Below are 25,063 nucleotides of genomic sequence, written 5' to 3' on the forward strand. Positions count from 1 at the left end.
TTCCAGGTCAAATACAGCTTTGAAAAGCTCAGATTGGGTAGCTTCATATAAAAATGAAGAACAAATGGACCCCCCCCCCCCATCTATTTCACTAGTGTAACACATTCACTGTTACTGTAACTCTTATATCTTAATTACACAGCATTCTATTTGCTTATTTTAAAACACTTCTGTTGAATGATTCACAGTGATCAAAATTACCAGCTGACAGCTCATGTATAAATTACTAGTTATAACATAAGCATATGGGACCGAATGGAGAATTGTGGTGCGGACATCATACCACAATTTATAGCTCTGCAGTGGCATAATGAACTAATATAGTACACTACACTGCCAGAAAAGCAGAAGATAACATTGGGCTTATTTCTTCAGCTCTTGGCCTGCTTCTTCAAAACACTTTGTTGATTTCCCAGCCTGCCTTCCTATTTCTGCTTTTTTTCTCACAGAGAAGAAATTAGAGAAAATATGAGCAGCCAGTTGTGCCTTGTCCCTTCCCCTTCCCCCAAAACTTCTCATTCTAAATTAATGCATGTAACCCACCTCCTCTTCTATGTAGGCAACTTTTTCCCCCATAGGACAGCAATAGTTGGGAAGAACCCAGAGCCATGATTACCATGGCTGGAAGAGTCTGGTGGAAATGTGACTTGAGTCAAATGTACACTGGAAATGGCTTGCAAATCCAACAGATTGCAACATGAATGCAATTTCTAAAACTTAGGAATTCAATGGCAATTTGCCTGTTGAATTGCCTGTTGGCAATTCCAAATCCAAAACATTGTGGACTGAGAATACAAGTTCAGTGTAAAGAAATGAAAAATGTCACTTTTTACTGATGCAATTTCATTAAGTTCAACCATGCCGTTCTCTTCCAAACTAATCTCTCCCATTTTCTTTAATTTTTCTTGACATTCAATGCATAGGAATTTGGAAATACCAGATGTACCAGATATAGAAAATTTTGCAATATACAGTGGTACCTTGGGATACGAACGCCTCTACTAACGAACATTTCGGGTTACGACCAGCTTCGGCAGGAAAAATTTACCTCGGGTTACGAACTCGCCTCGACTTACGAACCGGATCCGCGGCCATTTTCCCTGCTGCCACGCAGTCACGGCTTTCTGTGGGCGAGGTCACGGTAGCAAGGAGACGTTCGGTGAGGCTTGTGCAGTGTTTTGCGAAGGTTTTTGGTGTGCGAGTTAGCATGGCTCCAAAGAAAATGCAGAGCAGGCTTGGCGGGAGTAAGGCTCTGAAGAGAAAATTGCCTCGGGTTGCGACCAAATTCGGGTGGAGGGCGGCACAGATTAACCGGATTTACATTGAACCCTATGGGGAAATTTGCCTCGGGTTGCGACCAAATTCGGAGGGCGGAACGGATTAACCGTATTTACATTGAACCTTATGGGAAACTTTACCTCCACTTGAGACCAACTCGAGTTGCAACCAGAGTCACAGAACAGATTAAGTTCGTATCCCGAGGTACCACTGTATTTTCACTACATCATTGTTCTTATTTCCAGAGAGATAGCTGTGTTGGTCTACTGCAGTACTTGGAGTTTATATCCATATTTTCAGCGCTTGAAAAATTATATCTATACTTCAATCCACTATAGAATAAAACTAAATAGTGCTGAGATTACTCATCTTGCATAAACAGGTATGATTTTTCAGCTAACAGTGGACTAGAGATCTGATTCATTCATAGATCTCATTGGGTGAGTAGAGCTTAGATGTCTCTCAGCTCAATCTAATTGAGTCAGTCAATCATTGTTTCTTAGCTCAGTTTAACCAAAGCCCATGTTGGCTGAGAATTTGGGGAACTGAAGTCACACATGTCTGGGTGTAAATCAGGTTGGGAAATGCTGAACTAGACAGAATGGCAAGGGTGGAAAAAGTTAAATCAATACACCAAGAAGCATTATTTGGGCAAATTATTTACCGCAATGACAATCTACTGAAATTAAGCATTTGGCGGTTAATACATAATATAAAAATAATGGATGGTATACAGTATATGAAAACCCAGTTTCCTGTAATGCCTACATTGACCCTTCTATGTATGTTCTAAATTGACCCATCTATGTATATCTGCTAATTTTATCTTGGAACAGCTCTATTGGGAAGTTCTCATCTAGGCAGGGACTAATTTAAAGTCTTCTGATTGAATGCAAACCACTGGCAAGGGGCTGGATATTCCCAGATCTCCAAATCAAGTGAGAACCTTCTAATCACTGCAGTAATGAACCACAGAAGCACATGACACCTCCAGACACCAGAGTTTGAAATACAAAAAGGTAACTTTTCAACTAAGGCATGTAATTCCAGGCATTCTGAGACAATAAGAAAAACCGCAGGAAACTGAGTAATTTCTCATTAAAATTTTATCTCAAAGCCTGAGGCTGCTTTTTATACAGCTCCAGTAATATAATAGCAATCACAGCATTTATCCTGTACACTCACATTCTTATCACACCATTATGACAGTGATGTAGTCAGATTCTCCTTATATCCACTGAAAACAGCAGGAATGACAATTAATCAACAAATCACCCAATCCAGCTTTCCCCATTCTAGCATCCTTCAGATACTTTGGACATGTGATGTCATTCAATTGCAGTTATCATGGCCAATTGTCAAGTCTAGTGGGAACTGTGGTCTGAATATGTAATGGGCCCCAGATTGGGGAAAGCATTGGCATAAACTGGTAATGTCAAAGATGACTTCCATGGTAAGAGTCGGATGGGATCCTTTTGTAGCAGTTCATTTACAATGCTGAAAATAATCTATGACAGATATTATCATTACCTTACTTCTACTGTTAGGCCAATTACACCTGGATTCAAAATAAATTATTATGCAAAGCAAAACAAACCCCAAGTAAAATAGATACCCAATGACAGAAGTCTCTACACCAGCAACAAAATGTTTGCTAAAAGAGTTGAAAATTGTAACAGATGTGCTAGCAGTTGCTAAATTAAAGTTGCACTTAAGTATTACCTCCCTATACTTCAGAATTATCCTGAAAGAATAGAAGATGGGAAATCACCTTCCTATCCATGTTGGTGAACCTCCTGAATGCATCTGGTTGGTCCCTGTGTTTGTTACACAGCATGCTGGACTTCGTGGGCTGTTAGCCCAATCCAGCAGAGTTCTTATATTTTTATAAACTGAATATTTCAATATACAAAACTGATGGATATTAGGGCTGTGCAAAGCATTTAAAAGGGTCTTCACAAGGAGCCTGGCTAGAAGCCCAGAAGACTCAGTGCAGCTGCTTTGAAAGCTTTCCCCAGCTGTCTCTGCACACATGTACACAAGCAACACCTCTGCTGGGACTTCCTGCTGAAAAAAGTGGCTCTGCCTGTGAGATGAGCAGGGAAAGTCTCCAAAGCAGCAATACCAAGCAGCTATTTCACCATGCACCAGTGCCCTCTGCAGAGCTGCCCTTTGGAATGCTTTTGCTCAGCCCTACTACTCTATACACACAGGTAGTCCTCACTTAACTACCACAATAGGGACCAGAAAATTAGTCGTTAGGTGGGGCAATCTTTAAGTGAAGCATCACGTGATTTTACATTTTTTGCGGTGCTCGTTAAGCGATTCATCATGGTCATTAAGTGAATTGTGTGGTTGTTAAGCGAATCACGTGGTTCCCCATTGATTTTGCTTGCCAGGAGCCAGCTGGGAAGGTCGCAAATGGCAATCACGTGACTATGGGGATGCTGCAATAGTCATAACTGCAAGGACTGGTTGTAAGTAGTTTTTAGTGCCGTCATATCTTTGAACAGTCGCTAAATGGATGGTCGTTAAGCAAGGACTACCTGTAATATGAAACAAAACCTGTGGGGTGTTACTAAACAGTATTATAGTAATTAGATGAGGCTGGTCTGTTTTGGACATTTCTTCCTCTTTACCAATATCTGATTTGCTTTTTATTTAAAAATAACAAATACTGTTTTCACAAAGTGAAAATCAGTGAGACTCTGAGCAGAAGAGCCCACTTGTTCCATCAGCCAATAAATACTTGCTCTGTTTCAGAATTTGATCATACAAATCTAATTGAAAAAGCAAAAACTTTAGATCGAGTGTTTTGGGGTGGTGGATTAATTTTAAAGGGGTCAAAGCAGATTTCATAGGAAACCAAAGGCCAACAAAAACTATGCTTTTCCAAGAAGCCATTGCACAACAGCAATCGCCAATAGTTCTTTGTTCTTTTATATCCTGATTTTTTTCCTATAAATATCTTTCTTAAAACAGCCTTTAAAAACAAGGCTGAAGCAGGGAAAACTCAGTAGGTAGCTGAATGGTTAACCCTTCATCTCACCCACAAATTGTCCCCCTATAAGTGCCAACCTATACCTGTACTAACTGAAACATCATGTTTGCGTAAACAACTTGTGGTTGCAAACCCTGAAAGAGTGCAGCACTCATTGTATTATTTTTTTCATTTATTTCACAACATTTACAGCATGCCTATTCCTAGCAGACATTGAATGGGAAGCAAAGAACAAATCAAACTATTTTTTAAAAGGATACAAAATGAAAATAACAGCATTAAAAAAAGCCAGCAAAGCATCATGGACACCCATAAAACTAAGGGCAAAATGCTTGCTGGAATATGATGGCTTTGGTCTGCTTAAGAAATGCTAGCAAGGTTGGGGTCATCTGTACTTCTGAGCGGATGGCATTCCACAAAATGGGGACTGACACTGAAAAGGCCCTTTGCTTAGTCCATGTCCCTAAACTTCACAAGGAAGGGAGACTTGCAAGAGGCCCTCTCTTGATGACCAGGCTGAACAGATAGACTTGATTCTAGCATGCTGCTGCCTAATATAACCCAGTGGCATGCAGTAGAGGGCTTTATAGGTAACCAGGCAACCCTGTGACCAATTGGGTCATCCTGAGAGAAAGGTAGTGCAGTCCAATGTGACCAGAATGAAGATTAAAGTTTACGCTGACCATATTTACGTTGAAAACTTGTCAAAGCAGTTGTCCCACTCAACTTATATCTAGTGTAATTAAGCTGGAGTTGCTCTGAGTTTCCCATGCTTCCTCCCTGAAATGTCTATTTTGCAATTGTCCTGTTTCCTCTTCTACTTTCCCAGGATCTGTTAGACATCCCATCACACTAGGCCATGGTTTCCACCCGCTGTTTAATCAGGGGCTGAAAGTCCAGGAGAACTCCAAGCTATGAACCAACTCCCTTGGGGGAAGTATAACCCTGTCAAGTGTAACTACCAGAGCAACGTTACGTAGTTGTTCAGATGTCTATTGATGACTAGCAACTTTGACTTGGTGGGATTTAATCCGACCTTGTTTTGCCCATCCACGTCCTCACCAACTCCAGGCACCAGTTCAGGACTTCTACAGCATCTTTGGCTCAGCTTGAGGTGGTAATGGAAAACTGGTGTCATCTCCATATTGATGACATCTCACCTGAATCACCAAATGACTTCCCCAGGCAGTTTCATGTATATCTTAATTAACATGGGGGAAACACTAACACTAAGATCTCAATACTAGAGTTCTCAAGGACTCAGTGATCCCCATGATTATGGACTGGAACTCCCCACTGAGGTAGGAATGCAACAACCACAGAATGGTGCCCCCAATTTGCAACCCTGAAAACAATCCAGAAGGATACCATGGTCAATGGTATTAAACATCATCAAGAGGTCTAATACTACTCCCAACTAGGTTCCAACAAATGTCATCAACCAGAGTGACCACAGCCATTTTTATCCTGTAACAGTCTAGAACAAACAAGTAATTTGCATTGCCTTATTTTCTAGTCTAACAAATATTTACAGACTTTGCTAAATATTTACAGATATGGTCAGAAAAGAAATAAAACAAAGGTGTTAGCTAACCACAGTGGGCAAGGTACAAAGCCGAGCTGCTTGCTCCAATATTGTATTTCCTCATTAGCATCAACAGTTAAAAGTTCTTGTAATGATTTTTTTTTTACCTTGCAGCGTCTTCCTCTAGCAGCAATTTCACAAATTGCCTGGGAATGTGTAAAGAGAGCACACTCTCTGCCATTTGCTCCAAAATCCTCAGATGGTTGCCATCAGTGGTAGGAAAACGATACATCCGACAAATGGCACCTCCAAACACTAAAATATTAAAACACTTAAGTAAGTACTTCATTGCAATTAGGCCATGCAAATTCCATTCCCCTAACACTGAAATTAATTTAACTAACTGTTCAGAGAGCTTAGAAATCCTATTAACCTTGAAATGCTAAAAACCTAGTTAGCACAACCAAACATAATAAAAGCACAGCTTATGAGTCACATTCCTACCAGCAAAAAGCAAAAATGGAAAGCTGATTTTTCATACAATATGCACAAAAATGGACACTGAAAAGAATGTTAAATATGACCACACAAAGGTATACTTAGACGGCAATGCATAATGCCAGTTTCCCAGCTAATGTAATGGGACCTTATCTGAGCAGCCAGCCTGAACACCAGAATTCAAGCTTCAAGTTCCCAGGATGGGATCTGTCTGTTTTTGCAAGTACAGTCACATGAGTGTACATCCCCGATAGGGCATCCATCAACTTCCCAATACTGATCGTGGTTATGAAAAATCATCACAATGCACAGATTATATTGTCAAGATAACATTATCAGTAATCATTTAAAGTTGCTTAAAGTAGACTCACGAACACTCATTGTTTGAAAAGAACAGTTCTATTCACCCTGTCAAGAGCGTACCTGTCTTGGGTACTAGAAGCCCTGTATGTTTCAACTTAAAGGAAGACGTAACAGCAAGTAAACAAGAAGGTAGAGCAAATATAAGCAAAACCTTCCATTTGCTAGAAACAGCTGTTACTATGTAAAGAGAACACAGACTAATGTGCATTTACAATATGTGAGCTGTGTTTTTAGTTACGTATGATTTAAGCCAGAAACATCAGTGAGGTTAAGCTTTAAACAGTTCTGCGTGCATATTCAGGGCTTCTGATGAGCTTCCTTCAGCTTACAACTTCTCGTGCCCCCTTTGCAGAGAGTATCTCATGGCCTTTTAAAGATCAGGGGACTTCTTAGATTCAAAATAGCACAAAGCTTGCAGCCAAACCAAAAAACAAACAAACAAACAAACAAACCCACAGATCTCTTATGCATGGACATATTATAGATAAATGTGTATTTTCATCTGGATTGCAATCTAGGCCAACTACTTCTGGTGAAGGCCAACTCTGCTGTTTTTTCCCCCTTTTTTAACCTAAGAGATTTCAATGAAATCCTGCAAAAAGTATTGTTTATACTGTAAATATACTATTACTTAGGAAAAGAGTCTGTACTGATTTTCATCATTTCTGTATGTAGCTGAACTGAATGACCATAATGCAGATGCAGACATGGCCAACTGCTTTTATATAATTAAGACTGTGGCGTAGCACACATTTAAAGATTTGAAAACTATAAAATATTGCAGCTTGGAGCTTTCCTTCTTCAGTATTCAATGTTCCATTAAGTCAGTTCCCATTCCATGACACTGATGGTGTTAATATTCACTGAGCTGGTTTGGATCTCTTCTCTTCACCAAGCAAAAGAGCAGAATTATTTCTCTGGTCAATTTGACTACATAACCACTGACATCACTTATGGAAGAATAGGCATGAGGATGGACTGGAAAAAGACAAATTAAGACGCAGAATACTTATCGTTCAAGAAGCTATTTACCAGATTTTAACAGTGCATCTTTTCGTAATGAAGCATATTTGGATCGGATTCCTAAAGACTCTGTCAAACTTTCGTCAACTGGTAGCACAGTCTGAAAAAAAGCAAACCAAAAAATACATGAGTTGCAAATACAGTATAATCAAGAATCTTCATGTTTAAGACTTCATGTTCAGAGCTTATGTTTAAGCCAGGATCCCAAGCCAGGGGGTGGGGGTGGGGATGGGCACATCTGGAATTTAAGAGCATGTTATAATTAATGTCACAAAATGGCTTGCATGGTCAACGTAGCACCGACTGAGGGAAAATTGACTGGTTCTTCCTTGCTACTTCCCCTCCCTTTTAGGATGTTGTCTACCACCTCAGCTTCCTTCTGTCTTTTTTCTGGACAAGTAGGCACACTTCCAAACAAAGCACTGGGCTATAGCCCCCTGTTATTTTTTATTCTCTATAAATACTCCTGCTATACAAAGAATGCAAAGGCGTTTCTCAAAATAAAGGTTATGGTTGAGGTTTGCAACTGCTCAAAGATTCTGAAAGTAGCAAAATAAAAAACAGGTCGAACATAGAGCCGGGATGTTACCTAGAAAAGTATTCACATTGGGGATTAAGTAGCTAAAGAATTGTGTTTTTTTCCCAAGGTTCCTTAACCATTTATTTATTTATTATTGAATTTATAACTAACTTTTCTATTTATTCCAACACTCAAAGTGACTTACAATATAAACACAAAATATAAAACTAATATAATAAAAATTGAAATTAAAATAATTGACCATTAAAAGTTTAGGGGAAAAATGTGTTTTTAGCATATTCATAAATATCAGGAGAATGAAAGTCTTTAGGGAGCACATTCCATAGCCTGGAAACCAAACAGAAGAAGGTCCTTTTCCATATACTAGGTAGACAAGCCACTGGTAGTGTATATACCCTCAAGAGGGCCTCTCCTGTTTATCTGAGGAGCCAGTCAAGATGTAGCAGGAAAGAAGGACGCACAGACAGTCAAGCCATAACCCTGATCAGTTGCCTATAAGCAACTGGTAGCCAGCACAGATCTTCTGCTACAGACATTATACTGTATATCAGTCAGTGGCATAGCTGCTGCATTTTTCGCCACCTACAAGTGCCATACACCTTTCAGGGCAGCCCCAAGTAAAGTATGCTGCAGTAGTCCAGCTGGGATAATGGTCACCAGGTCTGGCCATCTCAGAAATAATTGTAGCTGGCACACTAGCTATAATTTTGAGGATTCCTCACCACAACTGCCACCTGCTAATCCAGTGATAGCACAAGGTTAAGGGCCTGGTCTTCCTCAGGGAATGTATCCCCATGCAGAACAAGCTTCCCAGAGTCCAGTTTTGTTTTGTTTTCTTTATCTAAAGCACCTCCTTGTATGGATTTAATTTCAGCTTGTTCTCCTCATCCAGGGATTACCAAGGTTAGGCAAATTCAAGGTTATTGATTGCTTCTCTGGAGACTGAAAACTGGGAGAAGTAAAGCTAGGTGTTATCAGTATACCAATGACACAACACTCCAAAGCTTTGAATGACCTCCCCCAACAATTTCATGTAGATGTTTAAAAGCATAGGAGACAAGACTGAACCCTGTAGAACACTGGTTAGCAAACTAAGTGTTCAACAGTAATCCTCTGCTGCCGCCTTCCGACAGGAGGGATTCGAAACACTGAAAAATGGTGCCCTCAGTGCCAAAACCTGCATCATGGCCCAGAAGTATACCATGGTCACTAGTTTTGAAAGTTGTTGAGAAGTCCAAGAAGACTAGTGCCTTCACACTCCCCAACCTAGTTTCTGACACAGGTCATCTACAACACAATCAAAGTAATCTCAATACCATATCCCAGATGGAACACTAGTTGAAATTGTTTAGAAAGTCAGTTTAGTCCCACTGCTTTCTCAGTCAACTTTCCAAGAATGGAATAATTGAGACTAGCATATAATTCAAAATACCATCCAGGTAAAGGAGGGTTTTTCAGTAAAGGTCTTATACCTGACTCCTTTAAGTATGCAACTTCATATGATTAGGGAGGCACGAATCACCTTCCTTAACCACAAAGTCAGTCCCAACCTGACTGATAATCAAGGGACAAGTAAACAAGTTATGGACCTCATCGCTTCATACACCTTGTCCACATCCTCAAATCTAGAAGCTGAAAACAATCCATATTAACATGACAAGTGGCTAGCAAGATTCCAGTGAACTGCTCCAACACCAGATTCCAAATCTGTATCTGCAAATAACAATGAAAACTTCTCACAGAGAGCCTCCAACTGTCTCAACTCCCCTTCCTCAACATCTTGATGGAGAAGATGCCACACAATATAGAAAAGCATTTGCTGGCGTGTTCTAAAGGTAGAGAACGGAGGCAGAGAAATAAGTTCTCTTCATTACACCCAATGCTGCAGAGTAGGATTTCTGAAAGAAGCGCCTACTCTGTGTTCAGCCCAATTCATCATGACTGTTCCTTCATTTGTGCTTCAACCCTCTACTTATCCACTTCAAAATATCTGCTTCTGTTGGTTGGTAAGAGCAAATATATAGTGTAAAAAGCATTTTAAATTAACCATGGCATATAAAATTAGAGTTAAATGCCTGCCATTGCTGCTGCTCTTATTTCAGTAAGTGATCCTCTACTATAAAATTCTATGTAACAAGCACCATTATATGGTAGTTCTAAGTTTTTTCGTTTGTGATTATCTAAATTAAACTTCCATGTCAAATTATCATTCCATATTGTGGGTGGGTGTGTATGTGTGTGTGTGTCTGAGTCAGTGTTGACTTGAGGCTGCCTGGACTAGTTCCTGCAATTTTCTTGGCAAGATTTTGGAAGTGGTTTGCCATTGCCTGATTCCTAGGGCTGAGAGAGCCTGGCTGGCCCAAGGTCACCCAACTGGCTTCATGCCTAAGGTGGGACTAGAACTCATAGTCTCCTGGTTTCTAGCCTGGTGCCTTAACCACAAACCAAACTGGCACCTATATTAAATTATATTAAATTATAGGTAGTGTAATAGAAGATTATGGCAATGTACTTCTACAAATTTTGAAACTTTCAAATGTTTAATGTAGGCATAGGTACTTGATGCTTTTCAGCTGTTTAAGGATTACAACTCACATTGGAATATAACTTCCATAATATCTACCCAGCATTTTCATCACAAATATTTGGAAGGAGCAAGATTGTCCATATCTAACCAATGTAATAGTGCAACTTAATAGCTAGGGCAACTTCCTTAACCTGGTGTCCTCCAGATGCATTGAACCAAAGACCAAGTTGGCTGACCATACACTGAGAGCACCAGACTGGAGAAGTACATGATTTTGGTTAGATAAATCCAGATTCAAGCTACAGACTCAACCAGGAGAACTCAATGATGTCAATCTGGATTATTTTTTCTCTCACCTTAGACAACTCAACAGGGTTGCTGAGTGCATAAAACTGAGAAGATAAAATAGATAGACCATCATGAGCATCTTGGACAAAATCAGTAGTAATAATCACAATTAATGTACTGACCAGGACATGTTCTTTAAGTAATGCTTTAAAAATTCAGATAATCCTCATATGCTGAGCATGAGAGAGGTATAACTATTCAATCAATCAATCAATCAATCAATCTCAGTCAAAAAAAAAAAATTAGGCCACTAAAACCGAAGAAGTAATGTCTGAACCTGTGCAAAGTCCTAGATTTAAAACTAAGTTAATTCACACAACATGCTTTCTCTCCATATATAGCACCCTACCTCCTAGAGAAAGAGACCTTCAAGAACATATGCAACCAGGAAATCCAGAAACATGACAAACAGCAGATTCCTATAGACAGAGTTGCAAAGTGGCCTGGCTATGATTCCTCAGTTCCCAAGATATACTGCATTTGTCTGAGAGGAAGACAACAGGTTGCTGTTGTTTTTTAAATCACAAACAATTTACCTTTAACATGAAAATGCTATCTTCCTGAAAATATAGTAAGGAAAGCAGGCAAGCTTTTTTCATATTTCCTTTTTTTTAGGGAGATAGAGATGGTAGCCTTACATCCATGGATCTCTTCCTTTCAGGTAAACAACAGAATGTTTTATCCAACAAAGGGCTGAACTGCTTTAAGAAAAAAATGTGACTCTGAGGAACGGGGTGGGAAGAATAAGAAGTGTTACACAGATGGCAGAGAGAGAGCCAACTCACCCTTCCGTTAACAGTGTCAGGAGACCTGGTCACAGGAGGCCTTTGGTCTGTGTTTTCTTCCATCTGCCATCCAATGGCTGTGACGTTCCCAACACGGTCATTTTCCGCAGATCTGCAATGTACAAATTACTGTTGTGATGAATCAGCCAGTGTCCAAGACACACAACAGCGCCCCTCTCCTTAAGGGAGATACTACTGCACAAAATAGCAGAAGTGGTCCCACTCTGGGCCTCAAACTTCTATTGTTTGTAAAAATGGCATTTCTCCAACAGGCAATTTGATTTCTACCATCTACTAAAGCAGGTCTAATCCCAAATTTCAGATTCATAATTTTGCCACTGATAAAGCATGTTAAAAAATGTTGAATGCTGACCCATTTTATTCTTCGGTCCAATATTTGACCAGCCACATCATATCTTTCAGAAATAAAACAATATTTCTGAAAAAATACTCATGGTTTAAGCTTATCAAGAAAGATCAAGTGAAGTTCTGAGCAGTGGTTTGAAAGGGTTTAAGGCTTTCCTGCTCCTTTAAAGTCTGTGACAACAACACCCAGGAAATAGATGCAGTAATCATAAAAGTAATAGCAGTATCTCTAATAATAGTAATAATAATATAGCTATGATGTGTTTGCTCATCCAGATGATATGACATTTGTTTTCAGAGGAACTGAGTGTTTGAAATGAACTCTGATTCTACCTGCAATGTTCATTCTCTTAGTTACAGACTTTCACTGGAGAGTGACATTCACATTCTTACACAAATTGGTATCATGGTCTGGGGGATTTCAGCAACCTGTTCTTGTTTAGGATGCTTGTAGTGGAATCTTTTTGGCTTTGAGGAGCTGCAACAGGAAATCCCCCAAAGAACATTTCTCTCTGATGATTTTGAAGGAAAACTGAAAGGGAAGAAACTGAGGAAATAACTGAATATAAACCATCAACTAGAGAGGGTTAGAGAAGAGAACTACAGCAAAATAGCCTCATTCAGATTTTATCCAACTACTGGTTTATGGACAGAAAGTGACAGGCTAAGGCCTACAGCTGTGCTCCCAGCTAATGACACAAAGAGCAGACAGATCTAAGTTGAGAAACCTTAAGCCCTTACAAAATATGAAGTTGTATTGTCTAAAATGGGATACTGTCTAGTACAGGGTTTTGGATACCTTTGTCTTGTTTAAATAAGAGTCATATGTGCACACAAAAAATGGTTCCTGTGAGTGATGAAGGCTTTCACAGAATCAAACTATTGATAAGGGCCATTAAAACCATAAAGTCCAGCTCTTTATCATGGTGAACAACAAAACAGTGACAGAGTGTCTCTATTTCATCGTACATATTTTAGAACATACAGTGAAGGAACACAGAATGAACTGCATGCGCACAGGAGAAGAATTCTGACTGGGGAGTGAACAGAGCCACACTGTGGCAAAGGACCCTTTGCTCCGAGAATACCTGGCAGGCATTGAACTTCCAGCTCCTTCCAGCTAGAAAGAGCAGCTGGAGAAGAATTGCTCCAAGGTTCCTTAGTGGGATGTGGCAGGTAAGTGGCAGCCTCAGACAATGCACAGGAGATTCCAGGCCCATCTATCAAACTTAAATTATAATCTTTGTTTACAACCCACACATAGGTAGGTTACAATAAACAGTTCTAAATCTTTTACCATTTAGTGCATGTGTGCACACACATACACGCATGCACACACGCACACGCACACACACACACACAAAGCCTTTAGGATTATTTCCAAAATTCTCTGGCTAGATGTAATGTACAGTTTTTCTGATAACGTTATTAATATATTATTGCATTTTTATTTGTTCTAATTATCAAACCTGGTTACCTGTACTTATTTTTTGTTTGAGATGAACACCTAAAAGAAAAAAAGGCAATGGTTCTCTTTGAAATAATATTTTCTATTAATTAATCTTAATTATTTGCTAAACTGACTTAAAAGAAAGCCACTTCAAATATAATGGAGATAAAATGGGATTGCTAACACAGCAGTGGTAAGTTCCTTTAAATAAATGAACTTGAAAGATTAAAAATTCCAGCAGGTTTAAGACCAGTCTTTTCCCCTTTCTTTATTAAACATTTTAAAAAAGAATATAAACCATGAAAGATAAAAGACATATAAAAAGAATAAAAGAGTAAAATACAGTCAGTAAGATATGAGTAAAGAAACATGGGATCTAAAATATCACTGCGATTACAGTTTTTCCATTTTTCATTAGTTATGACGTTATAAAATATGTTATATTACTTCTTAAAGGAAAAAGTAAAAATGACTATTAAGCTTTAAACGAAAAATAACTGGTTAACCCAGTATAAAACACTAAGCAGGGCTATAGGCTATAATAAGTTAAATCAATCCTAGGAATCTAATTTCTTATAAAACTGAAATATATACACTAAACACAGAGGTACAAATCTGTGTATTCAGCTGTAGTCTGAAAATGGTTTCTAAATAGAACTGAACTTTACATCAGATTGACTTTTTAGGCATGAAGTTATTTTGGACATTGAAGCATACCCCCATAAATTGATTTCCCCCTCTGCCAAGGAAGGAATCTTTCCAATAAGAAGCATGTAAGATTCTTGCCACAGTTAACATATATACAGAGTTAATTTGGTATACTTTGAAGGACTATATGGTTTAATTTAATAATATTGAAGGTTACAAAGGAAGTCAAGGTTTAAGACTAGGTTTAAGGTTCATGTTGGCACAAGCACCACAAAACCACAACATAAAAAGCTAAATCTGAAAACTTAACAAAAATGTACTAAAATATAAACCATTCTTAACTTACAACTTATTATCCAGGATGCAATGTTTGAGAAATGTGTTTCAACTGGTCCTTCATTATGAAATATTCAGGCCTAACTGTAATGAACCCTCCCAGGGATGCCCACCTAGATCTGGTGGGAGGGCTCAACAACTTCCATAATCCTGAGAGGGATGATGGCTGGAGCAGGAGTTCCTATTAGGGCTACCCTTGCTGGTAAAGTCAAAGGGGGATGATGAAGCAAAGGGTAAACCATAAGAGGGATCATGGCAGGTAGAGCGCTGAAGGCTTGAGGATGGCCAACCCACCTAGAGAAGGGATTGCAAAATTAAACCCAGAAGGCAGCTTTGGCAAATCTCTTGTATATTGTTGTTGAAAAAATGTCTGGAAATGGCTGAACCTTGGGATGAATCTGGCTGCCAGAGGATGAGGTCAGACCGAAGTTGGTGAGCACAAGACAAGGAAGTCTGATCACTGACCGGGGTGTTACTGAAGGGGGAATTCCTCCTTTGCAAGGACATACACAGTGGAACATGAAATATGCAAAGTATGAAACAAGACAAGCTCGAAATTTTCAATATGGAAATAAAACGTTCTAAAGGGGAGGTTTTAGGAATAAATAGACCAAATGGCCTCTTTAAAACAGATGATTACATGAGAAAATATTTAGGGCTTAAGACCACTCCAAAGGAACAGAGTATCATCATACTCAAAAAGGAAATGACAATGTGTCAGCTATAAACCAATAAGCAACAGGATCATATCTATTAGAATGAGGGTATATATAATGAATGTCTATATACTACAGACATAATGGTGGAAGACAAGTATTGTATGGCAAACTGAAGAAGTAATAAATGTAAAATGTAAAACATAAGATTAATAATGGGTGATTGGAATCCAAAAGTCGGAAAAATGGAGAAACCTGGAATTACAGGGAGATTTGGATTTGGTAAACACAATGATGCAGAAAATAGAGTAATAGTTTTTTGTGAAGAGAATACCTTGTTCTTTGCCACTGCAACATAAACACAGAATATATACATGGACATCACACGCACTGAAGCAGCTACATACAGAGAAACCTCCATTTAACAGAGTCCCATTTAGCAGACTTTGAATGCACTGGACCAAATTTCCATCCAAACATCCCTCCCAAAATAATGCACAAGTTCAGTGCGTCCAAAGTAGTCCAGATGGGGCAGTTAAATTCACCTCCATTTAATGACACCCACAGTCCCTTAACATAATTAGTGCAAAGTTGTCATTATGCAAATAACTGATATCATTTGCACCAATTTATGTCATTTTTGCAATGATATGATTCCACAAATTACATAAGTTGAGAAGAATGACATTTTTGTGATGCTGTTAGGCAAATGACATAAATTGGTGCAAAGGCATACTTTTGCATTTAGCAGACATTCTGGAATAACAGACACTCCCTGCAAATGGTCCATTAAAATGAGGCTTCGCTGTAGAAGGAAACAGAAAATGGAGAAGTGCAATCAGGTCAGCCAGAACTTTTCTACGCGCAGACTGTGGCACAAAATATGAGTGCTGTGCCAGCAGGTTTTGACTTAACGTATAGTCAAAATACGAGCTCTACATAAGGAACAGATTCAATTAACTTGTAAATGACAACCTGAGGAGCTATGGGACAGCTGAGACACTGAAAATTAAAGATTCACAAAAGCTGAAGGAGGAAAAGCTTCAAATCGCTTTTTGAATTTGCTATCAAGAAAGCCAGGAAAAGACATAGTATGACAGCCTAAAACAAGATGGATGTGCCGTGATTAAACACAGGCTTTCAAGTTAAGCAAGAAAGGACAAGGAAAGACTATAAACAAATGGAGGTTTATTACATGAAAAATGTGAGATCTTTTTAAGATGATCAGAGAACTCAATGGGTTAGTAGAAATATGCAAGAGTAATAATGAATAAAAATCTGACATAGGCAAATAAGGCTAAAGCCAAATGGAAAAATATGAAAAGCTTCTGCAAATGGGATTACTGAATGACTCAAATAGTTGTAGAGACTTTGTCTGAGCAGGCATTGGGAGGTGATCTGGATTTGGATGGTTTGATTGCTCGGATTTTTGATACTGTTTGCTTTTTTGGTTTTTTTATAGTGAAGTTGCCTGAAAAGGGGATTTCTCTTATCAGTACAATTAACAAGAGTCATTAAGCAGAGCCTGACCCCTGACAACCATTTGGGAAACTGCTTGACCCATTCTTTGAGACAATCAGCAGCTCTTCCACAGACATTCCAAAAAGCTTCTTAATCCCATCCATCCACCTGAACAACTCTCTTCCCTTTCTATTTTCCTCAGCCTTCTCTGCATAAATTAATCATGCAGCCCTGAGATCCTGGAGGAAAGGCAGGATATAACGTTGACTGGCAGCAGCAGACTGCTGATTTGACCTATTTCACAACATTTATTTGTTGGCTGGTTTGCATTTATACCCTGCTGCAATCCAGCAGAAATTTTACAGGTGTCCCCAAACCATTAAAACGCCCATGGTCCCATTTGAAAATAATAAAAATCTCAAGAACAGCGAGAAAGCCAAAAGTCAAGCCCTCAGCACTCTTCAGAAGAGCTTCCTTTTCAGCTATTTCCAGAAGACAACTCAAGCCAAAGCTAACCTAAGCTGTAGTGAGAAGCCATTCCAGAGGGCTAGCGCTGCTACAGAGAAGCAACAGCCTTAAAGAGGCACCCTTTGGTTTTGATCTGGGTTTTAAAAAATGAGCTAAACTGAACCACCATGCAGTTTAAAAGCCTGGCTTTCTTGCAACTAGATTCTTTTCTTATGAAACAACGCTAAATACAAACCTTAGTGTTAAGTGCAGCCTATGACTTTTCTCCTTAAGTAGATCCTGTACAGTGAACATCACAGAACCCAATAAATACATCTGGAGAAAAAAACACATACACACATATTTTAGTAATAAATTATTACCATTTTTTATTTCAGTTTTGAAAGGCCATTTCTCTGGCTTCAATGTTTCATGTAAAACCAAGTCAATCATTTGATCAATGAATCCCTTTCGTTCTCTCTCAGCTCTCCCTCAATTCACACATCATGCCAAATCACAGGACCTGGTAATCATAATTTAGAATCTAAATGATGATTTGAGGGCCCAAGCATATAACATACACCAAACAATACTTAATAAGCTTTCATTTTCCATTTTTACAGTTCATACATGTCTCCATATTTCAGCTACCTCTGTAGCTATAGGTTTTGATTATGATTTGATATGATTACAACAAATCATATCAAATCACGTTTAAGATGACTTGGTTTTGACCCCCTCTGTATTAAGAATACACACATGAATGCTAAACAACTCTATGCATGTATATCTAGTACATTTTTTCTTTTCTTTATGGGGACAATTTATGAAAATGAAAAAAGGAAGGAACCACTAAATATCCATTATAATTATTTTTCAGAAGTCAGATCCAAAGATTCACTTCCTTCCTGTCATAGGAAGGAAATCTTTGGCTCCACCTTAAAAAAAAAAACACCTATACACTGCATTTAATTATACAGCATACAACCCTTCTTTTTTACTCAAAGATGATGATAGGCAGAGGGATTTAATATTCATTAGCAAGGCAAGGTTGGAGATTTCCTTTCCCACCTGCAACCCCAAAGAAAATGCCATCCAAGCATTAAAAATAAGAATGAGACTCCCCAACAATGCAGCTGGGATGATTTTCAGGGGGCAGGTCAGATGTCTTGTTCTTGATCAGATCTCCCCTGTATGTATTTCTGAACAAAGGAATGTAATATGTTTAATATAATCTTCAGAAACAGATTTAGACTTCTGTACTTATAGTACTAGCTAACTATAATAATGCCAGCCTTTAAAGAAACTAGATAGGGCCTTCAGGATCAAAAGCATGCAAGCTTTTGTTCAGATGTGTAGCAACAAGACATTGGTACACTTACAGTTCCCTGAGATCTATCTTTTACATCATATATAGAAAGTTTTATTTGCGTCATCTGATTAATAAGAGAGTCTTGAAAAAAGGCAATGCTGCTTAGAAAGATGGGATTGTTTGTGCCCTGTAATGGAAAATAAAAACAATAAAATTAGTAGAGGTAAATTGGTACCAACTGAATTTAATCAGGTTGTTGACACAGCAAACACAATACAACCTACCTCAATAATTTCTGTCTGAGCATGCTTTGTCCAGAATGCCTGAGGAGGTGTAGTTACACTCACTGCTACAAAACAATTTGGCTTCCTATCTAATGATGGAGTTAGCAGTTCACTGCAAGCTGTGGAAAATCAACAGCATTATGTGTACATACAAAGGCACTGAATTTCACAAATATAATACAAGGAATGAAAATGAAATAATATGGATTGTTTCATTTGTTGAACACAAAATAACGTTTGAACCAATCATCATTGCTGTTATTCTTATCATCAGCAAACATGTTACACTACACAACACTAGGCTTCAAGATGAAATTAAGAACAGGTGAAAAGAAGAGAGAGAAGAATAAAAGGTACTGAGTCTGGAAAAAATAATGTGAAAAGTGCTATTACAATTAAGGTTTATTTACAAATTGGAGTTGGATAATTTTTCAAGGATGAATTAGAAAAAGAGAATTAATGCAAAATGTATGTTCAGGTGCAGCATTCCACACAAAAGGGGTAGAAAGGAAGACTGAACAAAAGTGGTGGTTTTGCAGAAACAGAGATTACTAGCATAATGAACTACTCAGTTTGAGTTAATTTTCATACATTTCTGACATATAGTTTACACTGTTCTTGCTATGTTATTTAATGTTTTAATTTGACAGGCTTTTTTTCCCAGAAAGGTGGCATATTAAAATATCTATCAAAAATATCAAAAAAATTAAAATATCAAAATTAACCCAAAATGATAAATCGCAAAGTACTGAGGAAGGCAGTTCTAAATGTCATAGAAACCATGTAAAACTATATGGTCTACTATACAAAACCATTAAATCTCTACATAAAATAATCCTCATATCAGCAGCAAATATAAAAGCAATATTTTAAAATGAATGAGGAAAAGCATACTACAAAATTACTTACCTAAACTAAATTCTAAGATTGGTTCATCTGGATCTTGGATGTTTCCTGTAAAGCACAAATGTTAGCAAAATTGTATACTGCTCTTGGGCAACCAACTTCTTATTTGCCCTTATGCTTTTTCAGAAAGACTCAAGAGACCCAACAGAAGTAAAACAAATAAAATAAATTGATCATGGTTCATGATTTATGGAATTAGCTTCCCAAGTCACTTTCAGTTTTATCTTAAATATTATCTCTTCAGATATGTTCAAACTACTTCTAAAATGGAGGAGGAAGAGGAGAAAAAAACACCTAACAGTTTTGAAAGGAAGAAAAATAATTTAAAAATAAGTAATTATTTTTAATTCCATTCCATTTAGGATGGAAATGATTATTTTTAAAAGCTGGAAGTTGTAATGTGAAATATTCATTAAAACTTCTTTAGGCAACACTAAATCAAGAACTTTGAGAGAAGGTATACTAATCTATAACTATATAATCTCTCTTTTATGCTTCTTAATTTTTCTTTACAATTTGTTTATGGAGACCCCAAACCCACTCTTTTCCAAGCTGCTTTGACATTATGCCTGTTGATCATATCTTGGAAAAAAAGGATAGTGTGTTTCTGAAAGGCATCTATATCATATTCCGCCAAATCCTGAGCTATGCTGATTCAGACAAGTTTTGTTTGATGTCTGAACAAAGGCCAAATTTATTTATGTATTTATTTATTTATAAACAAATGCCAGATTCTTCCAAAACATGAATGAATCCAGAACTCTCCTGAAATTGTTTTGGAGATTTATAAGGACACAGCTATTATGCCTGCAAAAATTCCAGTTTCTCCCCAACCTCCCTGTACAAGGAAAATGTTAACATGGATAGGTAGATGTATAATTTTGTGACTGAGAGCTATGTTTCCTACTCAAAATGGATGATTTTACCAGCTTCTCCAAGCATAGTGTTTTAAGAATGAAAAGTTCTAGGGTTTATTGAGTTTTCTGGTTCTCTTGCCCAGTATAAGCAGATAGAAAAAGGATTTGTAGAGTCTATAGAGTCTGAAAGGGTATAATACTGAGTGGCTGTTTGGAAAAAACAATCTTCAGGTCTTACTATCTTTGTCACTGTATCCTCTTCCATATCCATCAACCATCCCTATTACATTGTACTTGTAATAGCACTTTACTTTATTCTACTTCCGGGGAGCAGAACCCAAAAAGCCATAAACTCATCATAACTCTCTAATCTCTGCTCTTAATACTCTGAAATTATCTACTTGTCTAGAAATATGTGTCATTTTCATACAAATTGTCAAAAAAATAAATTGCACAATGGTAGGAAGGAGACACAAATTATTTTCTCATGACCTTCCAATTCTTATTTTTTTCCCTGTCATCAGCCATTGGAAAAAAGACCTGTCTTTAAGACTTGTACTTCAAGACATTAAAGTAAGATAAAAGAAATTATTCATTTAACTCATGAGGAGGGGAGAAGTTGTGTTTTTATTTGTTCTGCAATAACAAGATGGAGAAATAAGATCAATAAATAATTTAATACTGTGAAGGCACGGGTAGGGAACAGATAATCACCTGTCAAAGATAAACCTAACATGTCAGAGGCAACATCAATAGTTGAGGCCCGCTGCACAACACGGGATTTTGAACTATGTCGGGGGCTGAGATCTTTTGCTGACATGTTGTCATGGGGAAGCCACGTCTTTATACTGTTTGAAGCATCAAAATACAGCAGACGATTGGTCTTCTTGCAGCCCTTATGATGTTAGCATGCTAAGATAAAAATAAGAAAACACCAATTTCACCCAATGACTATTTTAATACTCATTTTACCAGTCAATACATTAAATAATTAATGACAGCATTAAAACTTTGCTGGTGATGATAGCAGTACACCATTAGCTTTAGTAGACATTAACTTTTTAAGTCAATAGAGAAAGCAAATGTGACAAGTAAAACATTAATCTTAAAGTAGCTATATCACAAACATACTTTAGTCATACATTGAGCCAAAGATCTCCGTGACAAGAATCCTAAATCATTTAAAATCTCTTTCTGCAACCATGGTAAGACTAACCACGGTCTGTTTGAATTTAGGTGATATGAGAAACTGAGACTAATCCAAAATGAAAGTAGTCCCAGGAGGGGAAATGGGAAACACACAAGACAAGGTTGATCAAAGCTTGCTTTCCTAATTATAAGCTTCATTTATTTGGTGTCAGAACTAAGCTGATTCAAAACTGTAATGTCCCCGTGACTTTGCTTTTACTCTACGAGCCTATGAGAGCGGGAAGAATGATGCCTACAGTAAGTCTTCAAAACAAAATGTTAAAGCCAATAAACACAGCCCTCCACAAAAAATTAAGTTCTGAATATTAAGGCCTATCAAGATGTTTTAATCATCTGGTTTGATTATGATTCATAAAGAAAATTTTCCAGAGTTTCAGAAGATGCTGTTCCTTATAGTATATGTGACTTTGTACACCAGACTCCTTCATACTTACAGGAGAGCTATTATCCTCTTTGATGAGAGCATGGTATTGCATTTGTAAAAGGCCAATTTATTTTCCCATCTGAAAATAAAAAAGCTCATATTCAGTTATTTGATAAAGCATGTCAAGTTGATACTGATTTTAAAATCCACACTTCTCTTTAACTTTCTTTAACCACCTTTAGCCTCTTCTACTTGCACGTTAACTATTGCAGACATTTCAGTTTCAGATGGATGCCATAGTCTTGTGCTTAGAATTTACCAACTTTATCTCAAATACATTTTAGGAAAGGTAACTAAGTAACTATGCAAGTCAGAAATCAAGTCCTAACAGTTCTGAATTAGTTTAGAGAAAAATAAAATATTAATTTTACAAAAACAATCTGCATAATTTCAGTTATACATTTTTTTAGGCTTTTGTCAGCTGTAGCCCAAAATGTAAAAGTTCTAACATGAAGAAAGAAAATTCTGAAAAACTTTTTAAATTTCCAGATTCCAATTTTACCAATTTTATGGATCTTCAACATAAATGAGAATGGTGAAGGAATATGTTGATGTAAATTAAATTCTTCATACAGGCATGCATTTCCACATGATCACAATTACGTGACAACCTGGGTTTAGGAAACCCAATTCTGTTGTGGAAAACTGGTTAACAGGAGGTTTCCCAGCCCATTTCAAAGTTTGGTTATTATCTACAAGCCTTATATGATGTTGCACTGGGATATATTAGGGACTGCCATGATCCTGTCCATCTTGTCGAGGGAATGAAAGGGGACGAAAAGGCTGAAAGGCAGACCTTCCCTGCAATGGCCCCCTCGTTATGGAACACACTGCCTCTGGAGGATGTCTGGACCTAACCCTCTTGGCATTTTATAAGGCACTAAAAACATTTTTGCTTCAGCTCCTTTGCTCCTTAGGGAGGAATTGTGGGCATCGTTTTAATTTACGTGGTGGATTATGATTTAGTTGCAATGGTTTGTGATGTTATTTATACAGTCATTTAAATTGGGACGGTATATAAATACTGTTAAATAAACCAACCAACCATGTATATTCACAGAATACAATGCTTTCCTTTTCAAAAACAACATTTATTCATTGACAGCAATGCAAACATAAACTCTCTTTCAAATCCATCTTGACTCCTATTGGCATCATGGACTCATCCATGCATTTTTCTTGGAAGCAACGAGAATTACTTGCTACTGCCTTATTGTTTTGACTTTCCAGTGTAGTCTACAGTCCTGGGACTTCCTAATGGTCTTTCTTCTATCTCCACTTACCCAGGTCCGACCCTATTTATCTTCTCAAGATTAGCCAAGAGGCAAAACAGTACACCTATAACAACTGATACGAAATATTCATTATGGGCACAAATAGAGCTTTAAAACAGTGACATCTCTGTGCCACAGGGTCTTCCTTCACTGCCAATTTATGCTATCCACCCATCCTCAAGTCAGAGGAAAAGTATACAGTCGTGATATTTGCTGTCCCTATTGCTGATCTCAAATCTGCCTTCATTGTCTCTGTTTAATCACCTAACTTCCTTTTTGGGTGACAAAGCATAACAGTTTTTTACATGCCTTGGGCTGCTCTTTGAATGTATAAAGAAACTGCTGCTAGAACACATTTTGCACTATGGTGATATGCAAATAAAATAAATCATGCCTTGGGTTGGCTTAATACTTCCTGAAAAGCTTGTAGCATTTGGGAATTAATGGGGCAGAAATTAGTGTCCCGACCAGAGGTTTTCAACCGCCGTGCCACAGCACATTTGTATGCTGCAAAAGGTCCACAGGTGTGCCGCATCAGCAAGCCAAAGCAAATGTCAGGAAGTGCTGCGCACCTGCACAGCCAGAACCCCACCTCCGCGACATCACCGGGGCAGACTGCCTCCATTTCTTCTCCTGAGTCTCGGCAACCTGTGACGTAACAGGACTTCTGGTTTTGCAACCCAGAAGTCCCACCTATGAGATGTGTGCTGTGACACTGAAAACCACTGGCCTAGAGTTACATTTCAGTGCCACATTAATGTATGGTTAGGAAATTAGACATGTCAACAAGCAAGAAAAGGCAAAACAGAATAATGCTTCATTAGTTAACTTACTGGCTCCAAGAGTTTGTACTGGTCAATAGTTACTGGACAAGATCCACTTAAAAGTGCTATTGTTCTCATTGAGAAGATTAATTGGGCTGGATCCACGGCACAGGTTGGAAAAATAGTGTCCAGGTTCCCCACCCCTCCACGCCTGTTACAATGAAATTACTACAGTCTCATAAGAATTCATGGAATTTTAACATATGCAAGATCTCACAAGAGTTTGAAATTTGTTGTTGCTGTTCTAATAAGAGCTGGTGTAGTGCGACATTAATCAAGCAATTAATGAATTAGCACCAGGAAGACCCAATTTCTAGTGTAACCTCAGCCATGGAAACTTATTAGGTGACTTTGGGCAGATATTCTCACCCAACCCAACCTACCTCACAGCAGTGTTGTACAGAAAAATAGGATGAAACACTATGTACAGTACCTTAACCTCCTGTATGAAAGGCAGGAGATACAGCTAACAAACAAATAATTCCAACCTAAGTTGGCATGGGAGGAGATACATACTCTCCCATCTACAATATTTGGAACCAAAGCATTCTTGAAAGCTTTAGCCTAACATCTGGATATTGACAGGGTAACCAGTTTCAAGGCTTCTGGGAGGTAGCCCATCTAGTTAATTCCTTTTAATCCAAAATAGTGATTTGGGGTGAAATGGATTCATGCTAATATTGGATATTTTGGCTGAACAAGAAAAAAAAATAGGGCAAA

General features: G+C 38.0%; 1 protein-coding gene across 5 annotated transcripts in view; it reads right to left on the reverse strand.

The window, feature by feature from the left end:
- Nucleotides 1-25,063, reverse strand: part of INPP4A (inositol polyphosphate-4-phosphatase type I A) — a 111,951-nt gene that overhangs the window by 45,675 nt on the left and 41,213 nt on the right. For all 5 annotated transcript variants that reach the window (XM_088145017.1, XM_088145020.1, XM_088145018.1 and 2 more), the window contains 9 exons: nt 22,256-22,324; nt 21,327-21,524; nt 19,759-19,803; nt 18,850-18,968; nt 18,636-18,752; nt 17,510-17,589; nt 11,890-12,001; nt 7,698-7,788; nt 5,972-6,119 (listed from right to left, as the gene is read on the reverse strand). In XM_088145017.1, the coding sequence (XP_088001143.1) occupies nt 5,972-6,119; nt 7,698-7,788; nt 11,890-12,001; nt 17,510-17,589; nt 18,636-18,752; nt 18,850-18,968; nt 19,759-19,803; nt 21,327-21,432 (818 nt within the window). In that variant the 5' untranslated portion in view covers nt 21,433-21,524; nt 22,256-22,324. The remainder of the gene's footprint in view (nt 1-5,971; nt 6,120-7,697; nt 7,789-11,889; nt 12,002-17,509; nt 17,590-18,635; nt 18,753-18,849; nt 18,969-19,758; nt 19,804-21,326; nt 21,525-22,255; nt 22,325-25,063) is intronic.

This window comes from Python bivittatus, unplaced genomic scaffold (genome assembly GCF_059951505.1).
Source record: "Python bivittatus isolate LINGU-HERP-01145 unplaced genomic scaffold, Pbiv_v1 ctg000350_np1212, whole genome shotgun sequence".
NCBI classification, from domain to species: Eukaryota; Metazoa; Chordata; class Lepidosauria; order Squamata; family Pythonidae; genus Python; species Python bivittatus.